Raw genomic sequence first — 25,740 nt, 5'->3', positions numbered from 1 at the left:
CTAAGACTTCATCACTTTCCCACGGTAGACAGAGATCGAGTAACTGAAGATTGAACAAACGGTTTTAATCTTAGCTAGCATTGATGTAATCAAGACAACTTCGGTTTCATACCAAGCAATATCTTTTGTCTTCTATAATTCTGTCTAAATGTCACAGACATGTTACCTGATGGCGACTGTTTAAACACTCCCACCACGTGTCGCAGAAACACGGTCAGTTGCTCAGCACTTTTAATGTTGGGGTTCTTGGGTGAGACATCCTCGTGGTTCCACAGAGGCCCACGCTTCCTGCGGGTGAGGAAGAGAAAACACAATGAGAAATGTCTTCAAGCTTGCAGTGAGAATTAAGATCTGCATCGTTCTACTGTGCCCTATGTTAACTTTTCCCTGGGCTAATAGTCATTATAAAATAGACACAGGAAACTAAATGAGTAATAAGATCATATTTCATTAGTCGAACACGAAGTACAACAGAAAATGGCCATTTTTAAATCAAGCATTTTTAAGCAAACTCCTTGTCTGACACTCAACACAAGCCCCAGAGGAAGACCCCCTCTGACCTTGAGGTGACAAACTCTATGAGCGCCTTGACTTTCTCGTCCTGCTCTGCAGTCAGGTCCACCTCGTTGAGCAGCGAGGCGGCCAGGTGAGGGAGAGCAGTGCTGGTGGTTCCTAAGCTGATGCTAGAAGAGGTAGAACTTGAGCTGAGGCCTGAGTCAGTCATGGGGGAAGGCTGGTAATCGGTCACAAAGTCATAAACACCTGGAGAAACACAAACACAGGTCAGTAAGGACTCTACAGAATCCCTACAGAAGTCTTTCTGATGTTGTGGCTTTAGACAGATCACAAAATTTCAGTATCAGTGAGTGGGGAAATTGCCATGGATCAACGTAGTTGTTTATTTTCCTGAACCAGTTTATAATATTTTAGGGCCTTTTAAAACATGCCTTTTTCCACCTGGAAGTAAACCCAGACTGGAAAAATGCAGAATGCAAGCCTTGCTTATGTTTTACCCCCACCCCCCCAAAAAAAAATATATGGCTAAATCACTAGATTACATCAAATCAGAAGACTGGAGAATATTGAATTTCTGATTACAGTAAATTACAAATAAGGTAAATTGACATTTCAGTTTTGCTGTAAAGGGTCACGTTTTTATATTTACAAACTTTAGTTTTGTGTACTCTGTGCAATTAGAATTTAGAACCAAATTCTGAATTCTAAATTCTAAACTAAAACAAAATTCTAGGTTAAGTTTAGAATTTGATATCCATTCTTTTTATTTGGGTAATTTATACCCAAAGTGAACTTGCCAACTAATCCACAATATGGAGGCCAAACAGGCCGTAATACATTGGATTGCATGCATACTATATTGGTTTGCGTGTGTATCCTATCGGGTGTTCACGTGACTCAAGTGGGCGGGGCAGGACTAGGGATGAAGGGAAATCAAGGAGGAAGCAGCAGTGCGAGCTTTGTCCTAAAGCAACACATTTCTGAAAGACTTAACCATGACTTCCTGCCCCACCCACGTGAGTAACATGAACAACCGATAAGGTACACACACAAACCAATATAGCACATACACAAACTGATGTATTACGGCCTGTTTGGTCCCCCATGCCACAATGAAGAGCCACAGTGCTGCAATGCTTCCACCTGCTGGTATACATCTGACACAGCACACAGCTGCACAACTCCAAAATTGCATCTATGCATACTCCATGTGCAGGAGAATAAGTCTGATAGAGTATGTTCACATGCTTTTTTGAAAATGTGTCCGAATATTCAGAAAGTCAACCTTTTGGAAAACGGCACCAAGAAAGTGAATCCTCTTTTACAAAAGCTAACAAAATGTATGACATTTGGGGGGGGGGGGGGGGCAGTGTAATTTTGGTAAGCGCATGGCTAAATGCTTAGCACTGCCCATCACTCACCAGTGAAGTTATACTCCACGTGCACGGCCTGCTTGACTGTGAGCACTCTGGGCTCGTTGAACTCCCTGTTGCGCAGAAGCACGGATGCCAGTGACTGGACACTGCTGTTGGTTCCTTGGACAACGAGCAGGTGCAGGAGCAGTCTCTTGCAGTGCTCGTACACCTCTGGATGCTGATGATCGAAGCCTAGGGGAGGAGATCAAACTGTCAAACACTGAGCCATTCATTTCAAGACATCTCCTGGCTGAGAAAATGCTCTCTTATAATAAGGAGTACATTTGGTTCCCAGGCTTACCTATGAAGATGGCATGCAGCAGCAGGTGCAGATAGCCGCTCCACTCCACCTTCACCCCGTGGTCCACTATCAGGTCAGTCAGGAGGATAACAGCAATGTTACATCTGGAAAACACAACACTGATATGTTGATGAGAAAGGCAATGAACCTGGAGGCAGAGAGGACAGTGCTGCCGTGCAGACGGAGGCCTTGGTTACCTGTGCAGCGGGATTCCAGGGTTGTTGGTCTCAGGCAGGTAGTCCACCAGGGGAGACCAGCAGCCTCCAGTGGGGGGGAAGGGCAGGGCCTCCGGGCTGTTGTGCTCCATCACCTTCAGCCGCCAGTTGGCATAGAGAGGCATGGAGTCACCTGGAAAACATGTACATGCACGTCTCAATCTTTAGTTTTAGATAGACGGACACATTTTGAAACAGTAACTCGAAAGCAGTTTTTCCAGTTTGAAGCACAATTTCCCTCAACAGCCTCATCTCATCACTTCCACAAATCTTATTCTGTCAGTTGGCTTCAAGCAGCTCTATAAGCTTAGTTTTTGTGTTTTCATATCTATGCAGGCAGTGGATGGCCAATGTTAAGGAGAGCTCTGCTTACTCTTCTCCTCTTCATAGGATCCCCCGGAGCTGCTGCTGTAGCGCGACTCCAGTCGGTGATGCTGTCGGTTCAGATTACTGTTCAGACCGCTGTAGATATCCAGGTGGGTATAGCTGTGGAGGATGCATTAGAGAACAAGGATGTTTCTATTTATACATGTATAGATCACAGAGGATATACAAAATTGTACTCTGATCAAATCGGCTAGTCAAATTCTCTGCATGGCTGAAGAAAACCCATTAATGACAATTATCCCCATGTCTGTTAAGGAACACTGTTCTACAGGAACTGATGGAACTCACTTGTCTTCCATGTTGCTGTCTTTCATCATCTTGGCTTCATGATGCCCTTCAGCTGCAGCCACCATTGTATTGCTACTTGAAGTTGTTCCTGCAGGGAGAAAAGTATAATTGTGAGCTGGAGCGGCGAAACAGACACAGTGACTTATCAATAGATTTTAAAACTTCAATAAAGGAACGTACTATGCCTCAGGAATGAAAATGTTAACTGATCTCTGTAGCCCTTGAGCCATTGCATTTGATCCCAATAAATATTTTCTAAATCCCTTCTTATAGAACTGAGAAATAAACGGACTTGTGCAATGCAACTCAAAACAGGACTTGTGCAACGCTCATAGAACAGCCGTGCGATTGATTTCACAGTGATTAACGGAAAACAATAAATCAGGTAGAAAAATAACCTTGCTCTAATAACCTTGAATTATTAAGTGCACTTTAGCAGCCACAATGTAGGGAAGCACATTCAGTGACAAAGGCTCTCTCTACTAAGAGTTAATTTGATTTTTCTACATTTCGGATTTTGTTTTCTGCTGTATTCAAGTCTCTCAACGTATTCCTGCATTTTAATTAGCTTTGCCTGTAGGCTCTCCATGCGGCAGTCCCCTATAGATTGGCTTCTATCTTGTTCTTTATTTGGTTTTAAGACCTACCTGAGGTAACAGAGGGGATCTTGTAGCTGGAGGTGATGCGGTAGTACGGGGGGTTGTCCATGTGGGTGACCGCAGAGCAGACCGGGTCGGTGAGCCCCAGTTCGGACACCAGCTCCTCCAACAGCTGCATGGTCTTGTCTCGGCCCAGATACACCACCACCTTCTTCACCTGCAACACCGGCCAACAATGAGCCACTGGAACACAAAGTTCTCCAGCACAGGGTCTTCTGATACATCCAAGAACACACAGGAGAACAGTGGGGTACTTACGTATGGCAAGAGGCTGGGTTCACTGTTCACTCCAGACATGCTGATTAAAAAGTGCAGAATAATTTTGAGATTCTTTGGCCAGCTGTCTGCAAGTGTGGTCCATACATTTTCAATCTCCGACCAGGCAAACTCATCACCATACTGCAGAAAGAAACATGCACAACGTTTACCACTTAAATGAACATGTGCAGGTGTGGAGAACAGACAAAAAAAAAATGCATGCAAACCATGACCTCTTGAGTGATTTATTTCTTCACTGACACGCTATTGTTTCTCAGTATATAATGCATATTTTTCTCCTTAGTCTTGGTTCCTTAAAGTGAATAAAGGATAAATCTCCATACTTCTCAATTTATTCTGGTAAAAGCCTGGGTCTGAGACAGAGATCTAAAACCCCTGAAATGCATGACTGAGTTCTGCTTGTGTTTGATCTGCAGCCACTAAAAGCGACCATAAAGCTAATGCCAAAAACGGCATATATATTACAGTACTTTATTGTGATTAAAAGATTATGGCCTCTAAATATTTTATTGCTGCAGTGCTTCCAGGCCAGTGCGCCACACTGGAACCCCAGCAAGACCCAAAACCCAAAGGTTAGTAGAATATCATCGCTAACCGAAAAGCCAGTTCAAGTTCGATGGGACTCTAACCCTAACTGTAGTGCAGACCAAACTTAATTTACAGTGGAAATGGAAAACTAAACTTTTAGTGCGTTCTTTACCAAAACTACTCTACAGAACCTAAATGTAACTACTAGACCATTTATAGCATCATCTCTACCCCTCATTTCAATCTGGCAGCACTCACCTTGGCGGTCATGAACATGAGGTTGTTGAGCACCATAGTGGTGGCGTGTGGGGAGCCCCAGCCTTCGCCCCGCAGCCAGCGCCGGCTGTTCACCATCATCTCCCTGTCCTTCATGTCGTCCTCTTCCTCCTCCCCGGTCTGTGGCTCCTCCTGCCGCCGGGTGGAGGATTTGAAGTCCACCAGCTCGATGTTGTTCATCCAGGGCAGCAGGTAGTGCAGCATGACCTGCCGGCCACCGGGGTGCGCGGTCTGGATTCTCTGGCTCACCTCTTCAGGAAGCAGGGTTGACAAAGAGGGGAGAGCAGGGTACGTTGAAGCAGGGACACAAAATACAGAGTCCTGCTCAACTGTTGCTTAACAAGAACGAGCTGAATAAGTTGCAATAATAAGAACCCAACTACCTTCCAAGGTTCTGATATCAGGTTCTAGATGCATTCATCAATACATGCATCAATAGTAACTAAATGAAGAGAAGAGAAGGGCTGGCATAGTGCCACAGGCATGGACAAGTTTGCTAAGGGCACTGCAGTACCTGAGAAGATGGGCAGGGTGAGCTCAGGGTAGGTCCTGGCCAGCTCCTCCGACAGCTGATAGTAAGAGACAGAGTAGAGATGTGGCAACGGGGAGGGGGGACTCAGTATCCCATCATGCCTCTGGATCTCCAGTTTGTGGGCGTAGCGGAACAGCTTGGGCTCCAGGATCTGAGGCAAAGAGCCATACGTAAGCAATGATTACACACAGGAGGACTGACTATGCAAGAGACACGTTAAGTTCAGTACTGTAATGTCAAACAGTCCATTTGTGATATATTTTGTGATATATTTTTCCTTCACTTGAATTGGACAGAAGCTGGGGTAAATGAGAAACGAACCTGGAGTAGTTGCATTGCCACTTCATAGATATCTCGGGACGAATCAGCTGCTTTAAAGAGGATCAGGTTGAGGAGGATCACTGTGTCAAACTGGTATTCCCTAGAAGAGACATTTTAAAGTTAAAATTCTCATGAAATAATTCTGTTTCTCGCACACACACACACACACACACGCACGCACGCACGTGGTGTATGAGGCCTTGAAGTCAATACCTGTTATGAAACACATTGGCAATAGCTTTAAAGCAGCCTGCAGCCACACGCCTGGACCCAGTGTAACAGCGATCCACAGCCCAGTACATGAGATTGCTCTGGTCTGGGTTGAGCTCCAGCAGCAGCATGACAGCCTCACAACCCAGATGATGGACCTGCAAAGACAAACACATGTACAAGTGACTGCAGATACAGTGCATGGATTACAGTGATACTTTTAGAACCCATTTCGAATGTTTCCCCTCAGGTCTCTTGTACACCAATTATGATCTGACACTTGATGGCGCTGTTGTACAGTGAAGGCAAACCTCATTACTGAATTTCTGTAATGTACATCTACAGTACCTTGTTTGTCAGTATATTATCATGAAATTGGACACAGAGGTCTAGCATAACGTTATGTAGCACGCATTGTATAGCATAAACAAGTCTGTAAATGACAGAACATTTAAAAAAAGCACAACACAAATATGTTCTTACCTTTCTGTCTTGGGAATCCAATATATTATCCAGCCATTTGTACAGATAGCCATCTGAAGACAGCCCAACATTATCAGCTACAGGCCCACAACACAGCACAGCAGACATCGCCTAAACAAGGACACAATGGGTTTGAATTGTGTCAGTGAGGAAAATTAAAAATGGGTCAATAAGAATGTCCAAGTTACATTAAAAAAATTGAAAGCTGTGATGAAGGACCACACCAGACCGTGACCTCTATCCATGTCAGGAATGGCTTGCAAACGTGACATTTTCCAGTGAAAAACTAAAGCTGAAGGTGTGATCAAAGCAGGGCAGATGTACCTTTAACGCACAGTACTGGTGTCTGTTGATCTGCATGTTCCTGTCGCTGTATCTGTCCAGGGGTGTGAACATGATACTAAAGGGCCCGGCCCAGTGGCTGAACAGCATGAAGAGGCTGTGGCGCAGACTCTGCTGGGGGAAGATGGTCCTTCTCTGGTGCACTGGGAAACATGACAAAACCATTAGTCTGAACTCCCAAAACCACACTACCATGACACAATTACAACAGATTTCCATTAGAAGTTGGTGTAATGACCTTTTCTTTTAAATATTCTCTGGAAAATTGTGAACAATTCAGAATATTTTAATGTGTTGATTTTGAAGAGTACTTTTACAGAGTTGATACTTCCCAATATGTTGCCATTGCTCTTCAAATGACCTCCTGGTAATTTTCCTTTTTCATTTAGATAACACTGACATCAAATATAAATACAGTAAAAGGCTGAAGTCTCTCAGTTTGTTTCAAGAGATTTGTTATCATGCACTGTGCTTTCAGTTTGTGCCTCTCGTGCCCTTTAACCCCTTCCACAAGTACAATAAAAAAGTGCTTTGGTTTTCTTATCCCTTTGAAGTTATCGTTCATTTCAACTATGCTACCAGGGGCAATAACAATAAACAAAAGCTCATTTGTTTTTCTAGGTGCACTAAATTATAAAACTAAGGTGCATTAATTATGCAATTCATAAATGTGACCATAACAATGTGCTGAATAAAGCATCCTCCAGGAAACCGAGCTAAAGCTGCATGAAACACATGGAGGATGCGCTGGAGCCATTTGTCATTCTGACAGCTGATGACTGTATAAACCACTGACGGCTAGCTGAATATGCACATCTGTAGAAGCTGTGATTTTAAACATGGTGAAAAGAAAAAGGTCCTTTGTTTCCACAACAGCACAGTGAAGAGACAACTAATTTGCGTGCAAAACATCCAACAGGTCCTGAGGCTACAGGTACTTAAAGAGACTGTTTCATCTCTAGGTATGATGGAGATGAATGCATCTGTAATATATATTCTTCTAAACGATCAAGCATCTAGCCCATCTCAAAACAAAACAAAATCATAATGCAACTTTAACTAGAGGAACCTGAGAACGCTCTTCAACACAGCATTAAATGTTATAGCGTTCATTTTAAAAGCCAAGGAGACTTCTCAAAAACTAGGTTAGATAGTGGTAAAAAAGGATCCTATGGACTTGAGCAGGGTTAATAGTAGTTACTCAATCTCAAGCAATCAGGTCCAGAAATGAATATTTGAATTACCTGGAACATTCTGGATAATGTTTGCCACCAAGGCACTGAAATGACATCGAATATCCTTTAAGGTGTCGGAGTCCTTGTCATTCTCAGCTTCTAGAAGCTGCCTGGTGAGGTCAACATACTCCAACAGAGTGTTATTCAGGGAATGTGTATCACTATCGAGGCCTCCACTCGCACTGAACAGGGAAATAGACATGAGGAAAAAAAGTTAATTAATGCAGCCGAGAAGAAAGTATTTCTAGGTATTTCAGCACCATCCCAACAGCACTTCCTGAAACAACCCCAATTCACACACTTAAAACTGTCCCCAAGATTGAGAATTCAATATAGTTCAATTTCATTGTTGCATTTTATTATCAACATCTATATTTTAATTTGCATAAGATTGGTAATCTCTCCCAGCATGCATAAGGCTTTTTCATCTAATTCGAGCTGACTCCAAAAGCTCTGAAAGGCTTAGTTCCATGAATCCCTAATACAGAGCATTTAAAATCATGCTAGTACCACACACAAACGTGTTTAAGATTTGTCTCGAGAACCACAGTGTCATTGGTTCTGGGTGGGGAAAATAAAATGTACTTATACTAACATTGGGCAAACCAGTTTAGAGGAAGCTCTGTGTGACCTTCGGTAATTCCAACAGAAAAAAAAAGGACGGTGGACAACTGGCAGCAGGGTGCACACAAATCTTGCGTCACTATGCTGGCCAAGCACTTACGTTTGACTGATGACTCCTGCGTCTGCCAACAGTTCAAATATCCTCACAAGCTGCACTCGTAGAATATCCCGACGCCTGCGTCGCTTCATATTCTGAACAGAGAGAAACACAGGCTGAATGCTTACATACAATCTAAAATATTTGAACATTTATTGAAACTTTGCTAAACCAGTAAATAAATAAACCCCTAAATATCACACTTGCATTATTTGACATGCAAAATCAAACAAGGGTAATGGATAATTATGTAAACTAAATAATGCATAGTCATAAAATATCAAGGGAAAGATAATGACTCAAAGGATAAAGAAAAAGTCTACAGTTAGAATCACACTATTAGAAATACAATTTGTTAACCTGCTAATAAAAGTTTGACATTTTTATGGATTAGCAGTACAGGGAGCTATTGTACTTACTTCTGGCCTCCTTTCCAGTGCTTCCTTAATGATGGGATTCAATTCCTCTATGAGTTCTCTGTCACAAACGAAAAGACACCAGGAAAATGTTACCACTCTTTCCCATCCTCTAACTGTGTAAGGAACTACAATGTATTAGAAGGAAGTTGAACTGTTAAGGTACCAATAAGTATAATATATACACATCTTAAAGCATTCTGTATAGTATAGTAGAATATCCCAGTTCAACTTTTAAATCAACAGCATGGTACATAAAATAAACCGTGACTTATAATTGACGAGTGTCCTTCAGTCTAACCTTCCCTCTGCCTGGTTAGTAGTTCCATCTAACTTGGTACGGATTCCAGTTTTAGCTCCTATTAAAATCAACGTGTTTCTGGGCACACCCAAAATTACCTGAAGGCTACGGGGTTGGTCCTGCCAAGCCCGAGGACAAGAGATTCAGTGATGTCCATACTCTCAGAGCGCATCATAGGGACTATGTGCTTAAACAACGAGGAGGGGGACGGAATACCAATGATCTGAAAAACAAATATGACAAAATGAAAACAATCTGTAACTCCACTGAAGGTAGATATTTAAAGAACATCTCCATAGACCCAAACAGTCTTCAGGTTTCTCTAAGAGGACACACCTATGCATTCAGTCCACATTGTAAACAGAAGCAGGGCGGATCATGTGGCATTTAACCTCACCTCTGCTTTGCGTTCAAAGTGAACATGGCATCAACAGGTCACCTTTGTTTTGTCTGATGTGAAGATCAGAGTTATGATTTAAAATGAAAAATCAAGACATCCGCTAGCCAGTCCTATTTATAAAACAGATCAGATTTTAAAGTTAAAGAAAGGATTCATCTCTAGTATCCCTGAGAGATTCAATTAGTCTTCTTCAATGTTACACTGCCTGCTTGATCTCCCTTTAGGAGTCATGACTCACCGCTGAGATGACATCATTTTCTCACTGGGTTTGAACAAGCATCAGAGAAATAACAAGCAAATACGAGGCCCTGCAGCCCATTTCCTTGTTGGCCATCAGATGAATGAAGTACAAGTAACAGCTTTTAAACAAACTGCAGATACTATCCGTGGATTAATCAATAAATGGTTCCTGAAGTAACGGCCCTTAAACCCAAGACTGTTCTCATCAGCAGCTAGATGTTGTTACAGATAATATAAAAAATAATATTGAAAATGTTCAAAATGAATCAATGACCTATTTACAAACCATTTTCTTCACATCAGATAATAACATGTTGCTCTGTACATCAAATACAAAAATGCAGTTATGGCTGATTGCATTTACTATTAAAATACACAAAGTAGGAAGAAATGCACAAAAAGCCAAGGAGCATGTCTTGAATGGGCAGCAGGGCACTGGGCCAGTCCTGACCTTGGAGTCGTAGCTGTACCCGCTGTCGGGAGTGGACGCCAGCGTCTCGGGCGGGGAGCAACGCACGGAGCCGGAGGACGTGGAGGAGGGGGTGGAGGTGGCCGCGCTGCAGCACAGTATCAGGTAGTTCCTCCAGAGGCCGATGTATGAATCACTGCTGCTGGTGGTGTTCACTTTCTTGGCGTTGATGGGACTGCTGTGGGGAGAGTGGAGGGGTGAGCGCTGTTCACTTTGGTACACAGACCAGTGTAAAGGCTAAATATAGGCTGAGCGTTTAGTGTCAATAGTGATCATTCCGGAAACAACAACAACAAAACACAACAACAACAAGCATGTGAAGAACAAAAGGATATGTGCTAAGGTTCTTTGAATGATGTAATTTAAGCGGAATGCAGGTTTCTTTTATTCATTAATAGAAAACCATCCTCCTAAGTGACAGTGCAAATTAACTTAGCATGCAAGATGCCTCTTAGCTCTCCACTCTCTACAATAGCTTTAAAGGTCTAATCGCTCCTTCTGAAATAAAAGGGCTTTTCATTACTGCCATGTTTGGACACTAGCGTCCACTTCACGGGTAAAGTTTATGTCAAATACACGGCAAAACAGAGATCTGCATATTACAAAATACAGGGAAATGCTCTATGATATCTATGGTGCCATGGACCTTAAAATCAACAACACAAAAATAAATAATTGGTGACATGAGTCTGGATACAAAAACCGAAACTATTGTAACATCATAACCAATCGAAATGAAAATCAGGATCAAACGGTAAATAGGGTACATGTAGGCTATACAGTATAGTGTACGTTTGTTCACCCATAATTCAGATAGTGTTTGTTTTCTTGCAAGTACTGGCAACACTGGCAAACCATTTTTGTATCCAGACTAATGACAACAAATAACTTTTATCCACATAGTTTTTATAGTATGCTACACAAACTAGAAGATATTTTATAATATGAATGTTTCTGTTTAGAAGAGGATTTGACAAATTGTAAGCATGAAACAGACGTGTATGTTCAAACATGAGGGTAATGAAAAGCACTTTAATTTCAGAAAGAGACAGCAATTAGACCTTTAATAGTGCCTTTCAGTTTAATTAAATGCCACCTATAAGAAGAGAAAAAAAAAAAAAAAGACAGCTTTTCCCTTCCATTTATTCTGCAGGCCTTTTCAGATATCGTTTCTCATTAACACTTAAGAAGATGCTAGAGGCTGCATTCTTTGTACCATAATTTAAATGCTTTGCTTCTTGGCAATACAGAAACAGCAAAAGCTTCTACTAAAGATATTTGCTCGTAAACTGACAAAGATGCTTTTTCAGCTGCACAAAGCCTCGTGACGGCTGCAGCAGTCTGTGTGGAAGGTTTTTCAAGAAGCTTTTATAAGTCAACTGTCTTCCTGAGACCTCTACAAAAGGTACTACAGCTATTTACTTATTTCCAAAGAATATCCCTTAAACTTAATATTCAAATCCTAGAAAATATTTGCATTATACCTTTCTTAAAATTTAAAGTTGTTGAAAGAACAACTTGTATATCAGGTCTTTCATTTGTTAAACTTAGAGGTTAATATTATACTGCAAGACACTGATAAATACTCTCACTGACAACCTCTCGCCTTTGCATTAACAACTAGAACATGCGGTTAGAGAAGAAACTTTATTTGGGAACAACACACAACTTTCAGAGGTCAATTGTGTACAGTGTTTCCACAAACAATAAGTTTACAACACATACAATAAGAGTTGTTAGAACACTCAATCTTATTGTTGTAAAGTAGAAAATGTTTCAGCACATCTTAAAGCATATTCTGGTTTGGATGAAAGCAAACCAGAAATGGGTTGTGATTTAGTAGTCAATTAATGGTCCAAAGCAAACTCTGTCTTTGCTAGAAACTGTTTTATAAACCACTGTTGGAATTACAAAACAAATCAAAACAGAAACAAAGTTAATACTTAGATTGTGTATGCATCCCACCGAGTTTTATTTGTGTTATTTCACATAAGGAGAGAGATTTAAATTAAGAAGTGTACTTCCTGTTGGGCCAGAGTCTCGCTGACTAAAGGGTGCGTTTCATTTGGTGGAATACAATTTGTTTATACCATGTTCGTAAAAATGCGTCAAACAAAGAAAAACGACTTACTTGATGTCCACCTGTGGGGAGAGCAGCTGCAGCCGAGTGTATGCGAACATCCAGGCGTAGTTCAGTGCTGTGGGACAGTGCTTGGGGAGGTTCTCCTGCCGCAGGTAGCTGGACAGGCTGATCACCCAGGGGTCTTGGCCCTGGGTCACATGTGCAAAAATCCAGATGTGTGAGGGGCTGATCACGTCAAACTGGTGGCTGATGGGAGAGGAGCTCCACTCTGCCAGCGTCTGCAGGTCAATTCCACTGGGGCAGTACAGCAGGTTTGTCTGCAGGGAAACACAAGGCTGGTCACACACAAGAGAGGCCCCTGCGAGTGCCGAAACAATGACGGCAAGTATAAATTTAGGTACGTGCCATTTTCTTCACTCTCTTGCAGGGACACGTTTGCGACGTTTAAGAGTGCAGAAATAGGGTGTTAAATCACCGACTGAATTACTCCCTTGTGAAATGCTCTCCCAAAATGTTGGTTAGTTCCCATGATGAAGTGTTTTATACTATGATACTAGCACATTTATTCTCGCAAATATCCTGTGTCTAAGCAGGCAAAACTATTGCACATAAAAATGTGGGCTAATGCTGCTTTAAAGCTCTCTTTACACTCTTTGTGCTTGTCAGTAAGATGAATGACTTATTATTGAGAATTAATCTTGAAGAGCTTGATTTAATACCTTCCATTTTAAGGTTAAAACTAAAATCCTTGCCAAATTAAGAAGAGAGAAAACCTTCAAGTAGGAGAATGGTTCTTCTTAGTAAATGGGCTTTTATTCACAGGAATCCGCTCATTTATATTTAATGAATCTATATGACAGTGGGAAACTATAGTCCCACGTGTGAGCTGTACCCAAATGTAGTCCGTTTGGCTTGAATAAGTGGAGTATCCGTAGTGACCTCACCTGATCTGCCCCAGTGAGGTGAATAAAGCTTTCCAGCACAGATGCACTCATGCGGTCCATGACATCAATCGCCAGTTCCTCATCTCCCTGGGAGAGCAGGGAAATATCACAGATTACATCACAGCCGCTAGTTAAAAACATCAAGGGCCTTAATTTAATCACAAAGACAAGAACAGAGTTAATGAAACATGCAATGCCATTTTCTGATAACTTCAATCAGACAGATGTCCTTCTTCTGTTCACAATTTAAATTGATATTAATCACCACTAAGGGCAGGGCATTAAAAGTTGTACTTTTTTCCTACGCATTATATAGATATTAAACCTGGTTAACAAAAATACTAGGTATGCTATAAAAATTCAAGATGATTAATTATTTTGCCCTAGCTAGGCGTCTCTGTTAAAAACAACAAATGGAGACTAAGCCACTGTCAACAAATCACAACAAAGGCAAGCAGAGGCATTGGGCTGGAAGTGAAATGGATGAAGAGAATTATCATGAATTAACTTGAGAAAGGTGAGCCGCATACCTTTGAAATGCCCAGAGCCGTGTACAGGGCCCGGACCTCTCGCAGGACGTTCACGGCCAGTCTGCGTGTGGCCGGCCGGCAGCTGCACAGGACCACCAGAGCCAAGCCCTCCACCACATGGAACACACTGGAGCATGGCATCCTCTCGAGGGGCAGGGAGTGGGAGCTGCCGTTCGGGACGCCCCGCTGCTGCAGAACATGGCACACGACTCTCACCGTCATTGTTTTGTGAAGTGCATCTTTCATGATGGCTTCAACTGGATTTCGGTTCTGTCCTGACAAACCTAATACCAATTTTGACTACTAGACTTTTACGTTGAGAACAATTTCTTCTGAATGCAGGAGAGAATATATGCAAGGTAGGTACGAGAACAAAAACTGAAGAAGTCACGTGCATCAGAATAGAAGATCAAACTGAATATTACATTAGCACTTAAGTTGTATGATTTCAGATGAAGCCTGGTCAAATTATGATTCTGTAAAGATTCTGGCCTCGGAGTAGGAGAAGAACAAAAGTATGACTAATTTTAAAAGCTGTTGATAAGAATTTGTCAGATGTGTACTATTCTCCATAGAAATAAAACAAAACAAATTAATGTTAATTCCTCCCTGACCTTCAAAGCATTCCCCACACAGCTCGCACACATTAGTCTAGAGGTTCAAATCTAAACATCCACCCATGGTTACCGGAGAGTCCTGGGTCTTGTTCCCAGACTGCACGGCCTGTCTCCACTGGCTGATCAGCTGCACCAACATCTTCACGGCGTTGTCCAGCAGGGTGGGGTGTACGTCAGTGACCTCGCGCACGATGAAGTAGACAAAGCCGGAGAGCACGTCCTCTCTCCAGTCGGGGAAATCCACCATGAGGGCCTGCAGTGTGGTGAAGGCCAGGCCCCGTAGCTCCTCGTCCATGTGGATGGTCAGCCTGTGATGGAAAATACATTTAAACCATTCAATTTATGTTTTTAGGCTTTAAAACTACTCTAATTCCAGCACTCGATAAATGAAAGGTCAGTCCTTAGACGTCTCGTAATAATTTAATTATCCGTAAATGTTTAAGAAAAATGTCGGCCTTTTTTAGAATCAGCTCAGTTCTTCAGTTGGGATTTTGTCAGCACTTCATTAATGCTTCATTTGTTCTATGGGTCCGACAAGAAAAAAAATTAAAATAAATAATAATAATAAAAAAAAAAAAAAAACAGATGTTCACTCATTGAACACAATAGACACTGAGAGAAGAACACAGGTTCGTACTTAGCCAGCAGCTCAATCAGATCGGAGCGGCTCATGCCATCTGGAATCAGGCGGGGAATAGCAGCCACGCAAGTCCGGAACAGGTCGATTTTCGGTTTCCTCTCACCTCTGAACACAACAAAGAGGGGAAGTGAGGACAGCCCCAAATCGATTTCAATGACGTACTTCTGTAAATAACTAATGTTAACCTAAAAACCATATACAACACACCTGAAAGACAACGGTATTAAAAAAAACAAGACTTACGTAATCATATCCTCAGGTTCCTTATTGGACATCTGCACATTTGTCATACTCATTGACCTGCCAACCTCCTTGTCAAGATGCCGTAGGATATTGTCCAAGGCTTTCCTTACTTGTGGATAGTAGAGTGACATGCCTGGAATGAGAATATCACACCGTTAACTCCCGCAGTCCTTGAAACCTCACTCCGACTCTTTTGTATAGATTCATAAAACACACTGAGGTGGATATCACTGCAATTGTAGATGTAATTTACATTTAAAATACTAATAATACGAAGTCCATCAATTATTTTGACCACTCTTCTGATCAAATAAACAGCTTTTCTTTCAGTAGTGACATTTATACCATAGATGTACTTAACAGATTATTCAATATAGTAAGTGGAATGACTGTAAATAAATATGTATTCCTTAGTATGAAGTGGACACACAGCCACAAAGCCTCTACTGCTTCGAAATGGCTTTGGCTTTGACGGCGTGCCTCGGACATCACCACTGGGACCCTACCTATCACTTTGGCTTCCTCATCTGTTAACGTGGTGTTCAGGAAAATCTTTTTAACACGCAGTGTGTTCCCAGATGGCATGACCACTCCAGTTGTTGGCATTGGAGGTTCCCCGTCCTTTTGCTGTAGACTGTCAGCGATCACCAGGAAAGCCCTCAGGCCGATATTCATCCTCTGGAATAAACCACAGATTTCATAAAAATGTCAAGAGTTACTGCTGTCTAACACCCACTGGGCCATAGCTTATTGCCACCGATTTTACAGCAGGGAAAAGGGGCAGAATGAAAAAGAATCACATATATTCGAAATTGTTTGAAGGTAAAATTGTTAAAAATAGATATACATAATAGAATTATACAATTATAATTAAATAACATTTTCCTTAGGAGCATTTAATGCTATGCTTTAGCCAATTAAATATAAGCTTCAAATTATATAAACTGTGAGTGTATATTTTATTCCCCACAAGTAATAATTAGATCTGAACACTGTGTAACCAACTTGACCTTCATACTATTTGTCACTGCTGGAAAAAAATCTTACCTCTGGATTTATTGTAAATGTCTTATGTGATTTTCCAACACAGAGAAGGTCATATATAATTTCTTTCATTGCAAAATCAAGCCTTTCCTGTTATCGAGGAGACAACATAAAAAAAAGACAAATACAAATGATCATCAAACAAATACCTATTGTTTTCAAGGCATTTCACTACAATGAAAGCATGCATTCTAACACTAATAGATATAGAGGTCTACTGAATGGTCCCAAATACGATATTATAGCAATAATAATTAAAACATGAATATTCAAAAGCATTATTAGACGATAATAACCCAGTAAACAAACAAAATATCTTACGGTCCAGTTTAATCCATGTTATATTAAAAATGAACCCCAGCTTGTGGAAATAAATATGGATTGTTCAGTCAAGTTTAATGGATGAGCGAATCCCTTCTCTGTGAAAGTACCCAACAAAAGATTTGTCATTTTCCCACACATTTGCCCACTGATTAACAGCCCGTGACTTAAAAGGCCGTGGAGGGAAAGCGCTCACCTGAGCAATGAACTGGATGATCTTGACGAAGATGTTGAGGGGGGTGTCTCGGGGGACCACGCTGCGGGAGCCTTTGGGGAAAAGTGCTGAGACGATGCTGAGGAGGCGGCTGGGAGGAGAGACGCAAACATTGCAAATGGAGCATCACTGAGAACAGCATCTGTGAGCAACCCTGTGTCATCATTAAGACTATAATAAGATACCTAAAACAAAGAAGCCACGCACACCCGGCTAGAACAACCTTACTGGCACCGGTACAGACATCTGTTTTCCTGCTTGATTAAACACTTGAAAGTTAAAACTCATCCTCTTTAAAAATCTATATTTATGAGCCTTTAAAACTACATTTAAAAAGTGTATTGTTCTTTACCAATTACCTGGAGGGTGAATTAGGGTATTCAAGACTATTCTGAAATGAAAGTTCATTTCTTCACCTATTTAAACAGGTTCCTTTAAATATTCCCTGTTGCTTTGAAAACCGAGACTGCATCAGAATACTGAATTGAAAGTCAGTGGAGAAAACACAATTTGAATTTTAAAACATTATCTCGATTCCTCAGTCATACTCTTGGGCCAATAGTGCACAAGGTCTGCAATTTAATGGAGCGCCTTTTAACATTCAAAACAAGGTGATTAAGAAAAAACTACTTTTGAGTGTTTTGTGCAAAGATGTGATTATGAAAAGTAACATTTTTAAGTTCAATGTTTTCTTGAAATTGGCATGCTTGCAAGTGATGGCCACACTTATAATGTTACAACTTCGAGCTTTGTTCATTTATTTAGCAACATACTGTATGATTTCTTACAAGCCACAGCAACTCAGATTTGCTTTTATTTCAGTTGAAAAGGGGTTATTTACTGACCTTTGTGTTACAGTGTTGCTTTCACATTTTATTCTGATTACATAAACCCACAGCAATCTGTACAGTGACTCCAGTGCAACTCTTGACATTTTGGGATCCTTGTTCTGTTAAAGAACCAAAAACACATTCATTTGAGACCACACAAGAGCCTTACAGCTGGCTCTGACATCGTGTTACAAAGGCAGGAACCGTCATAATTCAACTCTGATGAATACATGATCACAAAAATGTGTTATTTTCTTTTATTAAAAATAAATAAATAAATGCTGAAACAGAACACTTTACATACGGGTTTGAAACCTTATATACTCTCACAAAGTGGTCAAATCACAAAGCAACATCCTACACAATCACACTATACACTGCATCCCTGCTGTAGAAAAACTGATTTATAACAATACATTTTTTGATATATACCGTATAAAATACACTTGAGTAAATTGTAACATTTTGCCTGGCATTTGTTCTAGACCACAAAGAGCCAGATGCTGGTTTAAGACAATGCAGCTAGGAGGACAAATACACATATTGGGGGTAGACTGAATGAAAACGAGTGGTCCGGCTCCAGTGTGTTGTGCCTTGTGAGGTGGTGGACAGAGAAGAGAAGTCAAGTGGCATGCTGCCCAGCGAGGCACAGCACTCATTCTGGTATGGAAAAACACGAACGAAATCCACAACACGAGAGCACATCAGTAACACACAGTCACACTGACACACAAAGCCTATGCGTTTCAGTAAGGAGGAAAAATCATTTGAAGGGAGTATTTTAACTGTAATGTCCTTAACTAACTCCTCTCAGGCCACAGGTATTTGAAAACAAAAAAACTAAGGGGGAAGAAAAAACTACAACTTATTCCTCATCTCAACTTTTATTCTTTCTAAATCACTGAAAAGGACCTAATATAGTGAAAACATCACACTGAGACACACCTGAGACAAACTGTGGAAACGAGGCAGAACAGGTGAACTTTGATCACCATTTTAATCCAGAAAGTGATTTGAAATAGGAGCTGTGTGCAAAAAGGCTGCTGAACCCCTCCCCCCAAAAAGAGCAAACATGGAATATATAGTTTTTAAGTTTCTAATCAAAAACAAAAAATTACATTAAGAAAACAAAACTATCTATTAACACTTTTAGATTCCCCAAACTGGAAAATATGCGTTTGTGACAGCATGTTCTGTAAATAATTTGCATTTTGAAAGTTGTTTGCTGGTACTCCAGCTGGCATGAATGCAATGCATTTTCTTCTCCTATGCATGAATGTATTGTGCACAGACTATAAAGCAATGCCTTGCAAACTCTCTGGCATTACGTCATTGCATAGCCAGACGGAGCAGCAGATGCAAACTATGAAAGGATAGCAAACAAATTAAACATGCAAAGTACTCTGACATTCGGGCCCAGTCATGGAAGGAATGGGTAAAGCATCACACTAAATGTGCCACACAATTTCAAAATAATAAACGGGAAAGCGACGGCCAAACAGGTGTGCTATGGATAATTGTTTAGGTTAAAGACAGCTTGATTAAGCATCTCTGCTGCAATTAACACAACGGAAAAATGTTGCTTTCAAAACAAGACTTAACTTAAATAAAATTAAAATAAACCTGCTTATGAAAATGCAATCCAGAGTGTGGATTCTACCAACACCTAAATTACTCAAACCTGAATATCATAACTCATCATGTCACACACACAAATGTGTACATGTAAAAGCATGTGGTAGTTTTCAAAAGCCCTTATATTAAACTGTGGAGGGTAATTTTTCTTCACATTAAAATTAAGTGTTTTACTGCCTCCTCCTTGTCTCTGGACAATGCGTTTTGACTGCAGCCCCAGGAGGACACCCACGACTCACTCAGCATTTCTCCCAGATCAAACCCAGTCGCACTACTTAGCCTCTCGCACACCAGACTGCAGAGCTGTAGCAGATGGCGTTTTACAGGGATCTGGTTTGGCCCCCATGGAGTTCCATTGATAAAAACACACACAAAAAAAAAGTACCCAAAAAACAAGGGCTCTGCACCCATAGAGACAACTCCTCAATCAGACCTGGAACTGGGGAACCAGAATACAAAAGTACTGAGGGTTCTTGCTTATATCTGCTTGATCGTCGTCATATTTTGTTTTCCATTGCCTTTCCCTGCTACTACCGCTCAGCATGTAACAACAAGCAAAGTGAACATGATAACTAGATTTAAAAAAAAATAATGAACAAAAAGTTTAAGAATTTTGGTAAACAATAGTGCTTTCTACATTATGATAACATGTAATGTTTATTACATATGATCTGCTCCAGGACACTGATGGCCTCTTTTTTGTTTGGGCATTTATTTGGGCACAGTCAGTGCCTAACATTATTAATGGAGTGTAAGTCTGGTGTGGTTTGTGTAATAAATGCGACTGTATTAATCAAGAGAAATCTAAGGGAAAAAACCCATCGAGTACATGTAACAATAAGGTAACGGAAAACAGTCTGCAAATTACTGACATGAGTTTGCAGGGCGTGTTCAGTACAATTCCACTAAAACCAAAGGACATTCAAACTACAACATCCCAACTGCGTTTAAGTCTTAGAATGAATAACATGAATTCACATCAGAAGACTTAACAACTCACCTGCAGAGTTTCTATTTGTTTTCTGATAGTGTTGTTAGATGGCATCTAGATAAATAAATGTAAGATAGCAGAAAACAAACAAAAAACAACATATAAAGCATGAGAATGGTGTGCACATGCATGTTAGAACAAAGCGCAACAAAAAACAAAATATAAATGACCCGTAAAACAGTGAAAAACTTACTAATGATAAACTGAATCACAGAAGAACAAAAAATATATATATTTTAACAAACTCCTGACATTCCACAGAGGAGTTTAAATGGTGACACTAAATAATGGGAATCATAAATGGCGGTGGAAGTGCTCAGCTTATAAATCAAACAGACACGAAGTAAGTTAGAGGACAGTTAGTACAGAAAGCAGGCATGCAGACAAGGGACAAAAGAAGGAAAAAATAAAATAAATAGCAGGAGGCAATCTAGGCCTACTTCACAAAGACACAGCACACACCACACCTCTGAACTTTGTGGTGCAGAAGGCCCAGCTTTATTCTGGATTATAAATCTACACTACTGATTGGTAGCCATCTCTTTTTCATTAAAGGAGTAAAGGGAAAATAGTATGATTTTGTCTAGATTACTACTCATGTAATTAAGAAATGAGAGCTTGTTTTTCTTGTTTAAACAATGAATTTAAACAAAATGCAACATACAGAACAAAAATTTAAAAAATAAAATACATTTTTATTTTTAAGGGGAAGATTATGCTTAATAGGTGTGAAGGTCAAACCCTTACCAAATATATTTGTGTCAGAAGTTATACATAATTTGCAAGCGATCTGTTTTTGTGAATGAAGAGGACGATGAATGCCTAAACCCACAAGGATGCACAAGGATGTAATGAATGTGAACATGGGGGACTGTGTGCAGTGGATGGTGAAATTATGAAACGTACAGGTTCTGCAAATGCTGTCTGGAATTAAAGCATGTTTGAACTGTGTCCTCAGTAAATGTAGTCTTGTCGTCTTCTGCTCTCTCGGCCCGTTGCATCGCTTTGCCGACGTCATTTGTTTTAGCCTGTGTCAGTGTCGGTCTTTAATTACGGTACGTCTTTCGGAGATGCAGATTTCAAATTGTTGTCACTCTTTGGCTAAGCTTGACCATTCTTCAGTTCAATCGTATTTGAATCATTACATTCAGGTTAAGGTAGTTATTATATTCCATGAAGCACAGAAGAACATGCATCTGCAATAATCAACTTGTGAAGAAAAAAACGAAATTAATGGAAAATGGAGTCAATTGTAAAAATCAAGTTGGTAATCAACAATTTGCCATGAACAGATTAAAAACAAAATACAGAATAAAAAAAGAAGGTTGATTTTGTTTTTGTCATTTGTGTATTGTTAGAACATCAGAGAGGAGGTGGATTGACAGCACTGGAAACTGGAGGAAACACAAGTCATGATCTTTATTCTGTGCTGCTAATGGAGCCCAACCACACCCTGAACTTACCACCTTGACACCAATCTGTCAGCTCAACACTGTGACATTTAGGCGAGAAAATTGCAACTCGGCTAAAACCAGAAGCTAAGAAAACTACCCAAATCCTTAAATGAATACCCTGACTTTAAAATGCATTGTAGGCTTCTAGATCTTATTAAAAATAAAAGGTCTGGACAAAGACATACCTTTAAATGTGACAGACAGTTCTGTAGAAATATGTGCCAGTTGTTCAGAAAGAACTGTTTCTGACTGACACACAGCAGGCACGTGACCAAGGGATAGAGGGCCTGTCGAAAAGAAAGGAAAATACTGCAATTGACAAAACAAAATAATAAAGTTATATTTAGCTTTTCTCCATTGCTTGTTGGAGAGGAAAAGAACAGGATGATTGCCCTCTCGCTGCTAGGCAACAAGACCGGACTATGGGCTGGAGACTCTCAGAAATTGAGTTTAAAAGTCAAAATTCGAATTCTATATTCCCCAGGATGCAACATATACATCTGTAAGTGACTACCATACTTTATGAGAATTTCAAATCCATGAAAAGCACATTAACAGTTAGTAGTTAGGAATAGTCTGCTTACTGTAGCCTCTCATATTTTGACTAGAAACAAAGCTCTTGCAATGTATTGGTTGCAAGTGCGTTTTATGTTGTTGCTGTTATTATCAGAAAATTGACATTTAAATTAAAATATTACCAAAGAATGTTTTTTTCTTGAGCTAAGCTCAAAGGTGGTCTGATAGAGCATCTCCACAAAGTTTTTCAGACATGGCACGTTTACTTCATTTTTCACAGCCTGCAGAGAATCAGAAAAGAAAAAACAAAAACAAAAAAACACCTCAGCATAGAAGTCTTAACAAGAAATGCATTGTATTTATTGAAAATTTAATTAATTGTGGCTTCTGCTCACCCACGCTTATGGGATCTAAAATCACAGGTGTGCGCACTGGGTAAAGGCAAGTTATTAAATCCATAAAGAATTTATCTTGCTGCAGAATCATCACTGTAAACTAGCAGCATGTTCAGCTGGCCTTAATTATCTCTCAAAACAAATGGAGTGTGTGCTTATTCCAGTGGTGTTAATTATCACTCAGTGGACATAATTTATAGCTAAAGATGAACAATTGAAGAAAACAAAGCTGAATTACCAAATTAAGTAGAAGGTAATTGCGTTTGATCCTTTAGAGGCATCATAGTTCATCACTGGCTGCCACACTATTACAGCCATTCTAACTGACGTGGTATTCATCATGTCCTGGCACGTTTAATGTACTCACAGCAGCTACAGGAATCAGGATTTCCACAAACAGACCAGCCAGCGCATGCTTGATGTCCTTGTCCTTAACTTCCAGGAAATACTGGGCACATTCCTGAGGCGAGGCAAAAAAGCAGAAAAGTGTAAGACGAGAGATAGTATCACAAAGACGAACCGCAAAACATGAATCTCACTGAGGTAAACATTACACAATTACATTTGTAGAAACCAGTGTTTTAAAACTATCGATGTAGTGTGAATAATAGATGTAATAGAAAAAATATATAAAAACAATTCTGAAATGAATAATTCTTTCACTTTTATGCATTTTATAAACAAAATGTGAAACAAAGCCCACAAAAGCTAAGCCCTGTTTATTACAACACTTCCATTAGTTTAACATTGCACGTGTTGAAAAACATTTATTTCAAATGGATTTGAAAAGGTGATGTTTTATGGATAATTGAAATGTAACAGCAAATGGATTTGAAAAGGTAATGTTTTATGGTTAATTGAAATGTAACAGCAAATGGATTTGAAAAGGTAATGTTTTATGGTTAATTGAAATGTAACAGCAGATTGATGACTCACAAATTAGCTTTTAAAGTTTGAGAAGCTAATTAACAATCTGCATAAATCTTCGTTTATAAAGCCAGGACAAGGGAAAATAGTTAGCTGACAGTACTAGTGATTATAATGATTCGGCTTACATTATTGATCAAACCGTAAGAATCAAATGTCACCAGCACGTGTCAATGTCAACAACTGTACCAGCACTAGGCCAGATCCAGGGCTTGTTTTCACTATAGTCCCCTTATTCCCTTCACCTCAGTTTTATGACAAATCATTTGGTGAAAAAAAAAAAAAAAAAAAAGTGTAACGTCACTAGCTGTAACAAGTGATCAAAAAAGGCTGACTACTATTAAAAAAGCACTGAGATATGTGAGCAACTCACAAGCAAAAAAAACGTATAAAACTTAAAAATCACACTCGGCATGGATTGATTTATTGGTCTTAAAGTCAGTACACTGGAAACATGTACTGGTGCTTGTTACTAAATAGAAATCTATAATGTAGCTTATATATCCTTTTTAAGAAGGATCTGTCAAAATATACATCCAAAAAATGTATCATGTTGCAATGGAAAAGGGATAATTGCTAACTAACTGTTATAAGCACAATAATCTGAATGTGGTCAAAGAACAAAAGGTCAGAGGTCGGCTGTGCTGCTGCAAACCATACAGCATGCTCCTGTTCTGCCGGTTTTCTGACTAGCTCGAATAGTTTCCGCTGTAATAGTTTGACATTTGCCACTTATAGAAATGTTTTCCTCAAGGCTCTATTTAATTTAATTCACAAACATCCTCAAATGTTTTTGTTTCAACAGTAACAGAACAAGCACACCTTTATCTCAAGGTGAAGCAAGAGTACTTTGATGACAGTTCTTGTTCCTGCCCAGCCTCAAACTCCCAGAGAAGCCTCTGTTAAGCTCTCTGATGTTTCAGAGGAGTGCGCCACCCTTAAAAGAATGCCAATCATTCACTGGCATGGGATCTAGCGACTCGGTCGTCTCAAGTTGCATCGGAGTGTGAATGTTTCGTACAGTGTAAAAAACTAAACTAAACAAAACATGTAAAAATATATATCTATATAATGCATAAAAAGCTTATAGATGGCTTTATATTTATGGGTTATGATGATTTAAAATGATCCGAGATCATAATTCTCAGATGTTGTAACTTGAATGAAGTGTGTGCACATTTACAATGAAAACACCTTATTATAGTTATAAAACAAAGAATGATCAGGTTATATTTAAATGTCTTGCTGCCACAAATACAAGCTTATGGAAATCTAACGAGTGTTTTCACATCTTTCCGCTACATTCCTAGTGAGCGCCACAGATCCAGCAGTGTGAGCGTGTCTAATGAGAAGGGATACATTTAATTGCTCTACATCAATGCATTGAAATAAAAATGGATACAAAAACAATCAAATACGCTGTTAACATAACGGCCTTTCACATTAGAAAAGATCCATACAAATCAAGCACTGAAACCTACAGATGGTTGTTAATGGTATTGGTGTGTTCTATTTTTATATGCATGTACATAGTTCTCTTACCTGCATGAACTGAAATGAAGCCTCGAAATCTTCTACCGGGTACATTTTGACCCTGAAGAACTTCATCCCCATTATTAGGCTTATAATGCTCTGCACCACGTGTGGGCTTTGTTCTTTCTGACGGAGTTCCTTGAGCTCTGTCATAAACTTCTTCCTGACAGCTTGAAATCTGCAAACAAATATATTCTCTTTACAATCTCTTTCCAAAAAGTTAGCAATTCAAGACACTTTTTGATCTTTGATCTTTCATACCACAAATACAGATTTGTTTTTAAAAAGC

The 25,740-nt window shown here is 39.9% G+C and overlaps 1 protein-coding gene across 12 annotated transcripts in view; it reads right to left on the bottom strand.

Annotated features, from left to right (window-relative positions):
- fryl (furry homolog, like) overlaps window positions 1–25,740 on the bottom strand; it is a 129,977-nt gene that overhangs the window by 26,124 nt on the left and 78,113 nt on the right. For 6 of the 12 annotated variants that reach the window (XR_010821747.1, XM_066719950.1, XM_066719945.1 and 3 more), the window contains 35 exons: window positions 25,461–25,629; window positions 23,359–23,451; window positions 22,779–22,877; window positions 22,266–22,367; window positions 20,636–20,680; window positions 18,016–18,119; window positions 17,153–17,261; window positions 16,639–16,725; window positions 16,098–16,269; window positions 15,592–15,724; window positions 15,346–15,453; window positions 14,779–15,016; window positions 14,092–14,280; window positions 13,562–13,648; window positions 12,666–12,934; window positions 10,517–10,712; window positions 9,524–9,648; window positions 9,128–9,185; window positions 8,712–8,803; window positions 7,997–8,169; window positions 6,735–6,895; window positions 6,411–6,521; window positions 5,931–6,085; window positions 5,718–5,817; window positions 5,379–5,547; window positions 4,847–5,115; window positions 4,040–4,180; window positions 3,770–3,938; window positions 3,123–3,210; window positions 2,821–2,933; window positions 2,430–2,580; window positions 2,233–2,351; window positions 1,938–2,123; window positions 561–762; window positions 167–288 (listed from right to left, as the gene is read on the bottom strand). Coding sequence is in view for 11 of the 12 variants with exons in the window: in XM_066719950.1 (XP_066576047.1) it covers window positions 167–288; window positions 561–762; window positions 1,938–2,123; window positions 2,233–2,351; window positions 2,430–2,580; window positions 2,821–2,933; window positions 3,123–3,210; window positions 3,770–3,938; window positions 4,040–4,180; window positions 4,847–5,115; window positions 5,379–5,547; window positions 5,718–5,817; window positions 5,931–6,085; window positions 6,411–6,521; window positions 6,735–6,895; window positions 7,997–8,169; window positions 8,712–8,803; window positions 9,128–9,185; window positions 9,524–9,648; window positions 10,517–10,712; window positions 12,666–12,934; window positions 13,562–13,648; window positions 14,092–14,280; window positions 14,779–15,016; window positions 15,346–15,453; window positions 15,592–15,724; window positions 16,098–16,269; window positions 16,639–16,725; window positions 17,153–17,261; window positions 18,016–18,119; window positions 20,636–20,680; window positions 22,266–22,367; window positions 22,779–22,877; window positions 23,359–23,451; window positions 25,461–25,629 (4,904 nt within the window). In the remaining variant the exon portion in view is untranslated. The remainder of the gene's footprint in view (window positions 1–166; window positions 289–560; window positions 763–1,937; window positions 2,124–2,232; window positions 2,352–2,429; window positions 2,581–2,820; window positions 2,934–3,122; window positions 3,211–3,769; window positions 3,939–4,039; window positions 4,181–4,846; window positions 5,116–5,378; window positions 5,548–5,717; window positions 5,818–5,930; window positions 6,086–6,410; window positions 6,522–6,734; window positions 6,896–7,996; window positions 8,170–8,711; window positions 8,804–9,127; window positions 9,186–9,523; window positions 9,649–10,516; window positions 10,713–12,665; window positions 12,935–13,561; window positions 13,649–14,091; window positions 14,281–14,778; window positions 15,017–15,345; window positions 15,454–15,591; window positions 15,725–16,097; window positions 16,270–16,638; window positions 16,726–17,152; window positions 17,262–18,015; window positions 18,120–20,635; window positions 20,681–22,265; window positions 22,368–22,778; window positions 22,878–23,358; window positions 23,452–25,460; window positions 25,630–25,740) is intronic. The other 6 variants (XM_066719942.1, XM_066719944.1, XM_066719946.1 and 3 more) reach the window with 3 other exon arrangements.

Source organism: Amia ocellicauda, chromosome 13 (assembly GCF_036373705.1).
Source record: "Amia ocellicauda isolate fAmiCal2 chromosome 13, fAmiCal2.hap1, whole genome shotgun sequence".
NCBI lineage: Eukaryota > Metazoa > Chordata > Actinopteri > Amiiformes > Amiidae > Amia > Amia ocellicauda.
The sequence above is the reverse complement of the archived record's forward strand: the minus strand, read 5'-3'. Positions and strand labels throughout refer to the sequence as shown.